The 7,619-nt window shown below is 30.8% G+C and overlaps 1 protein-coding gene across 1 annotated transcript; it reads right to left on the reverse strand.

Moving 5' to 3' along the window:
* Window positions 1-505: 505 nt before the first annotated feature.
* LOC145094906 (phospholipase A(1) DAD1, chloroplastic-like) lies at window positions 506-1,615 on the reverse strand. Its single transcript, XM_079032889.1, has one exon. It carries the CDS (start codon window positions 1,598-1,600, stop codon window positions 506-508), a length of 1,095 nt encoding a protein of 364 aa, XP_078889015.1. The 5' UTR covers window positions 1,601-1,615.
* Window positions 1,616-7,619: the final 6,004 nt, after the last annotated feature.

Consider the following 7,619-nt stretch of genomic DNA (forward strand, 5'->3'; position numbering starts at 1 on the left):
TTAATATGTATATAATATTTTAAGATTCTTTTTTAGGAAATATATGGACCCTCTCAAACAATGAGAATATAGTTTTAGACTTTATAAAGGAAACATAGTTACAAAAATGGATAACCATACCCTTTCCGAAATTGCGTCAATACGTGTTTCATTTATTTATAAGTAATTTAAGTAAGAATGTTCTCTACCATGGCCGATGTGAGATGGGGAAATGTTTCAACTAAACCATTCAGAACAATTTTAGTTTCGGCGCATGTTTTGTAAAATTAGAACATGTACCATGGTGCTCATTTCTGTCATTACAGAAAATCAAATTAATATGGTCATGTATAAACATTTGTTTTTAACCATACTGATTTGGCTCAAACTTTATTGTAAGAAATAGTATATGAATATAAATATAGATGAATATATATTATAACAAATTAACAATTTATTTTCTAATATTTTCATCTGCAATATAAGCATCAATTATTGTTGTTTCCTTAAATAAAAATAAAAAGAATTATTGTAGAGAAGGGATAGTAGTAGCTTTCTTGAGCATTCTACTTGCACCAGCTCTAAGCGGACAACTTGAGCTCACAAAACCATTTACAAGGTCAAGATAAGTCTTGAGATCGTGGCATGTCGCCACATTAATACTGCTTAACTTTAACAAGTCTCGACTACTTAGCCGTAGCTCATGCCCAATGTTAGCGTACACCCATCGACTATCTGTAACGTGCTTCTGTATCCATCCAGTCAAATGAGCGACATGATCATCCTCTTCATGTTCCACATCATCATTCTCTTCGACGAAAAACCCAGGCACTTTTGTAATTATGTCATCGGAGTTGACTATACGTAAGATTTTCGTTCCTTGTTCCTCTAAATGGTGGCGAAAGCTTCGGTTTCCGACCCTGGGCCCACCAAATGAGATTACAGAGAGATGTGGAGAGTGTTTGATGGTGGTTTTGATATCGTACGCCGCTAGAATGGCTAAAGAAGCTCCTAAAGAATGGCCGGTGATTGTCAAACTAAGTGGCGCGTCACTGTACATTCTTAGTAATCTGACAATCTCTTCTCGTAATAATTGTTGTAAACTCGGGGATATGATGCTGCTGGAGGAATACAAGCTTTGAACTCCGGTCTCCACCATGGGTCCGTCGTCTTTTTGGTCGTCGGAGTTGCAATGAGTGAGGGTGGCGCGTAGATTTTCAAGCCACTCTAGACAAGTGGCAGTGCCACGGAGAGCAATGACGATGTCTCGTCTTCCGAGCCTAGAGATCTCCTTTTCATCGTCGCAAACGGCTACGTAACCTACCCAACTGGACTGTACTTGCATCCAACGTGGCATCCTCTCTATCCAACGTGGCAAGGGAATGGAAGACGTGGCATGTAAATGTTTAGTCACTCTGTACCCGGATCTGTGGACACCGGAACGTTCAAGTATCGAGCTTTTTGTGTAGCGACATGAAGCGTAAGTCGGAGAAGATGGATCAAAGTCAAAGGACTTGTATGCAGCCTCCACGAAACTTCCGTAGCGTATGATCTCTCCACGCAAACCATCGTCGAGAGGATCTAACAAACCTTCCCAGTTCTTGGTGCCATGGAACTCCATCCATCTATTGCTTAGTGATCGAGTTGAAGGTAGAGCTCGGCGATTATCATCCCCTAACTCCAGAACCAATCGCTCCCAATCACCCGGAGCTCGAGTACCTTTAGTGGGCTTACTAGTCTTCTGAGAAATTGCGGAGCACCGCCGGCATGGTGGTGGTTCGTGTGGTGGTGAAGCCGTTACTTTGAAGGAAAATAGTGATTTGAAAGTAAGCCTCATTGTGATGAGGCTGGGTGAAAGGAGTAGGGGTGTGGGCGTTAGTGTTTGAGCTAGTTTTTGCAAAGAAGAAGAGGAGTTTATATAGTTGTAATACATATCTACACGTGTAGCTGCATTGATCATGACACAAAATGTCAAATTTTGAAAATCACCTCCAAAATTGCATATATATATATATATATATATATATATATATATATATATATATATATATATATATATATATATATATATATATATATATATATATATATATATATATATATATATATATATATATATATATGGAAGAGTTATATGGAAAATGAATGATTAGGGCAACACATATTTGAACCAATAAAAACATGATAACACATCATTTCCACAATAACTTCCACAATACATTACTTGTGAAGAAAAAAATGGACACGTGTCATTTGATTATTGGTTCCGGTAGATGTTGCCCTAGTTATTTGTTTTCCATAGAACTCATTCCTATATATATATATATATATATATATATATATATATATATATATATATATATATATATATATATATATATATATATATAGGTTCAGGTTCATTTGAGACCATTCTAATTTTGTGAGACCGTGAGACCAAATCTAAAAATAATTTTAAAATGCAAAATAAATGGAAAAATCCAAAAATTCTTTTTTTAAATGTTATTTTCGGAACTTGAATTAACTAAAAAAAATATTAAAAAAATAAAAAAAAAATAAAAAAAAATCCGTTTTTTTTTTGAAAAATACGTGAAATATTCTAAATAGAATATTTCACTGACATATTCTAAAAAATAATTTTAAAATGCAAAATAAATGGAAAAATCTAAAAATTCTTTTTTTAAATATTATTTTCGGAACTTGAATTAACTAAAAAAAATAAAAAAAAAATTAAAAAAAATAAAAAAAAATTCTATTTTTTTTGAAAAATACGTGAAATATTCTAAATAGAATATTACACTGTACATATTCTAAAAATAATTTTAAAATGCAAAATAAATGGAAAAATCAAAAAATTCTTTTTTTAAATATTATTTTCGGAACATGAATTAACTAGAAAAAAAATAAAAAAAAATAAAAAAAAAATAAACAAATGCGTCTCACGGTCTCACAAAATATAAGTGGTCTCAAATGAACCTAACCCTATATATATATATATATATATATATATATATATATATATATATATAGATTAATTTGAGACCATTTTAATTTTGTGAGACCGTGACACCAAATCAAAAAATAATTTTAAAATGCAAAATAAATGGAAAAATCCAAAAATTCTTTTTTTAAATATTATTTTCGGAACTTGAATTAACTAAAAAAAATCCCGTTTTTTTTGAAAAATATGTGAAATATTCTAATAGATATTACACTGTACATATTCTAAAAAATAATTTTAAAATGCAAAATAAATGGAAAAATCTAAAAATTATTTTTTTAAATATTATTTTCAGAACTTGAATTAACAAAAAAAAAAAAAAAAAATCCCGTTTTTTTTTTTTTTTTTTTTTTTTTTTTTTTTTTTTTAAATACGTGAAATATTCTAATAGAATATTACACTGTACATATTCTAAAAAATAATTTTAAAATGCAAAATAAATAGAAAAATCCAAAAATTCTTTTTTTAAATATTATTTTCGGAACTTGAATTAACTAAAATAAAATAAAATAAAATATAAAATGCGTCTCACGGTCTCACAAAATTAGGCTGTCTCACATGAACCTAACTATATATATATATATATATATATATATATATATATATATATATATATATATATATATATGTTCAAATGAGAACCATAACAAATTAAGTACCATAAGAACCACTATTTTTACCTTATAACGTAAATCATATGATATATTTGATCAATATAATCTCACAAGAAAACTTTTCTCTCGCCTCTCTCTCATCTCTCTCTTTCTCTCTCTTACCTTCTACCGCTGCCGACCACCACCACCAACGCCGACACCACCGCCGGCACCGTCGTCGTCGCCGGAATACAACAATCTTCAGATTTGGAGCCGCCGCCTTCAAATCTGAAGCATTTACCTTCACCGCCTTCAAATCTGAAGCATTTACCTTCACCGACGAACTTATTTTTTTCTCTGAAATGTTCCATCACCGGCGAAAATGTTTGTCAAATTTGTACCAGATCTGTTATGTGTCACATCTTTCCCATATATAACTCATTTTTGTCTTTGTCTCTCTTATTTTTGGTCAAAACACCACAAAATCGACATCTGATATGATATTTTTGTCCATTTTCAGGTTAGATCTGGTGTGTGTATGGTGTTTACATTGATGGTGTTTACGAAAGGAAGTTCTGAAAAAAAGATGCACATAAGGTGTTTGATGAAATGCCTCAATAAAATTTGGTAAGTTATTAAGTTGTGAATTAAGTTGTAAATGCATATTTTTTGTATATTAAACTATGAAGTTTATGTATTTAGCTGTGATATTTGTGTTTAAAATTGTGAATTGAATGCATTAAGCTGTGAATTTGTTGTTTAAACTGTAAATTGACTATATTAAGTTGTGAGTTTTGTATATTTAACTATGAATTAATTGTATTAAACTGTGAATTGATTGTATTAAAATTTTTAGTTGAAAATATGCTTTTGAATGCATATTTTTTTTGGGTATTAAACAGTGAATTTTCTGTATTTAACTATGAATTAAAAGTTTTAAGTTGATATTACATTTTTCTACTTGCATTTGTTGTAGATCTCTATTATATTTTGGTTTTTTTTTTTTTTTGTTTTTTTTTTTCTGTTAATGTGTGAATTTGATATTTTAATCTCTCATTGGTTATCTTAGTTTTAATTGCTATTAACTTGTGAATGTATAATTTTTTTAATTAAACTTTAAATTTATTATACTAGTTTGTGAATTTTATATATTAAATTGTGTATTACTTGTAATAAGTGTTTTAAGTTGATAATATGGATGTGAATACTATTTTTTGTGTATTAAAATGTGAATTTAGTCTACTAAGCTGTCATTTTTGTGTTTTAAACTATGAATTGATTACATTAAGCTTTGAATTTTCTTTTTAAACTACGAATTGACTGTATTAAGCTGTGAATTTTCTGTTTGAAGTGTAAATTGACTAGATTAAGTTGTGAATTATGTGTATGAAACTATGAAGTTACTTGTATTAAGCTATGAATTTTGTGTATAAACTTTGTATTGACTATATAAAGAGTGTTAAGCTGAAAATATGGTTATGGATGCATACTTTTTGTGTATTAAACTTTGAATTTTGTGTATTAAACTATGACTTTTGTGTTTTAAACTGTGAATTGACTACATTAAACTGTATATTTTCTTCATAGACTATGAATTGACTATATTAAGCTGTAAATTTTGGGTATTAAATTATGAGTTAATTGTATAAAGCTGTGAATGAATTGACATTAAGCTGTGATTATTTTATAATTTTTTTTGTTTGCTTTTGCAATAATGTAAATTTTATTCACGACTTAATATATTAAATTCACAATTTAAAATATGAATGATTTATGTATAAATTTTTTTGTTAATTTTTTTCTAAATAAATTTATTTGTTGTGTTGTATAAGTATATAAGAATACATTAGTTTTAATTATAATTTTGCATTAAATTCAAAATGAGTGATTACGGTCGTAATCTCTAAGGGATTTGGTTCTAGGGCCGTGAACTCCTCAAAGGAGTTAAAGACTGCCCTAATCTCTTCCAAAGACTTTGCTATCAAGTAGAAATGCTTCTTAGGGTCTTGTAAAGCCTCAAAACATCAAATGGTCAAGGAAGTATGAGCTTACGCCCGTAAACCCATGAGTTTACGACCGTAAACTCATTTGTTGATGACCTTAGGGCCGTAAACTCCATTAGGGAGTTTTCCTTGAACCCTACACACACTAGCCTTTCCCTACAACACTTAGATGCAATCTTTGAGGCTTATAACACTTGTTAAAGGTGTTTAGCATGTCCTAGGGTGTGTTGACTTTGTTTATGAGTTGTTTAAAGACTAATTTGATACATATATGTGATATTATATGTTAACTAGGATCATAGAGTGTGTTCAAGACTTTACTTGACACCTAGCAATCCTACACCTTCAGTTCATCCGTACCACACACTACAGGTGAGTTCATACCCCTTGAATTAACCTTTAAATGTTTCTAAATGTTTTTAAATGTTTTATGGGGGGGGGGGATACAAGTTGAATCATGTTAGTTATTATATCAATCACATGTGATTAATAACTAACATACAAATGGATTTACTATATATTGTTTTACCAAAAGGATTTCTTCAAAAGATTTTCATAAACGTTTTATATGTTTAAAACTCCTTATTAAACTGTTCATTATACACTGTATGTTTTGTTTCAAACTCATTTACAATTGTGTTTTCAAACAAATGTTTCTTTATACTTAAACTGTTTTATCAAACAAACACTTTCAACCCATTTTATAGGCTGACATCAAGTCGATATTTTCTTAGATAGTAATCATGTTCAAAGGTTTTACAAAACTTATTATAGGCTTTTATATTGTCAATTGCATGCCTATATATGTATAGTTATATAAGAAACGTTTAAAGGACTTAGGAAGGCTAGCCGCTTTATTTCCTTTTCCCCGTTGGGATGTGGTCTGGTAAGGTATCGGGTATCCGTCCGAAGGTCGTTTAAATATTAGTTACGTATCATGTGTACATATATAGTCATAAAGGTTCTTCCAGTCAGTTCAATACCCTTGGGTAGCAAGGGTATACTTCCATGTTCATACGTACCAGTTACCTTACTAGTAAGCTACCATTCGAGTAGTTTAGGAAGATACTAATACGATTACTAGAATGCGGAATCATACCACGAGTCAGTTCATTCATGAGTCTATACATGCTAGATAGAGAGAGAACACACATTACAGCAAGTACACACAGTACATTACTATACTATCACATAGATACGTTTACATGATTACGTTTACATGAGTACGTTTACATGAGTGTCTTTACATATACGATAATAGAACATACATCACTAGGTGCTATAGCATGGAATGATTTCAGGATCTAACTATACCAATGAATCACAACACATTGTGATAGTTATATTGGGTATACATGATCATAGTAATGTGGATGTTCGCAGCTTGCAAACATGCAGGGGTCATTTATGGGTCCCAAAATCTCTTTGACAGGGGAGCGTCTAGCCTGGGATCTAGCCATCACATTATGCCTTATCCCTCAAATAAGGCAGAATTAGTACAAAAGTAGTCACTTATTACAAATACTACAGTACTTACTAGATTACAATAGATTTAAGGTAGTTAGTACGGTTGTAGTTATTTTATACTACACCATAGTACTATTTCATTTTCTCATTACATTCACTTCGTGAACATTCACATGATGCACGGTAATGTAGAAGCTATATTTTGGTTAATGATAGTCGGATTTGGGAAAATACACACTCTTACAAGAGACACACACGCAGATACTAGATGCCTTGGTAGAAGGATACTCTTAATAGGAAACATATGGTTTTCTAAGATGTTCAAAATGTTTTCAAATACTTACAGTTCATATACATACGAATACTTACATTTCATATACGTACAAATACTTACATACAAATTAAGACACTAAAATACTTATGATCTCTGTAACATACAGATATCCAGGTATGAGAATTTAAGTATTTTATATTGGGGAATGAGGAGACTCGGCGAGTTGACGCCTCAAATCGTCGAGTAGGATCGCGTTTTGGGGACCAGTTTAATGAAGGGACTCGACGAGTTGGGTATTTGGA

The sequence above is a fragment of the Lactuca serriola genome, chromosome 3 (genome assembly GCF_051521515.1).
Source record: "Lactuca serriola cultivar US96UC23 chromosome 3, Lser_US96UC23_V15, whole genome shotgun sequence".
NCBI lineage: Eukaryota > Viridiplantae > Streptophyta > Magnoliopsida > Asterales > Asteraceae > Lactuca > Lactuca serriola.

Excerpts from the sequence above, each read along its gene's own strand:
- LOC145094906 (XM_079032889.1), bottom strand. The coding sequence starts at position 1,600 with ATGGAGTTCCATGGCACCAAGAACTGGGAAGGTTTGTTAGATCCTCTC.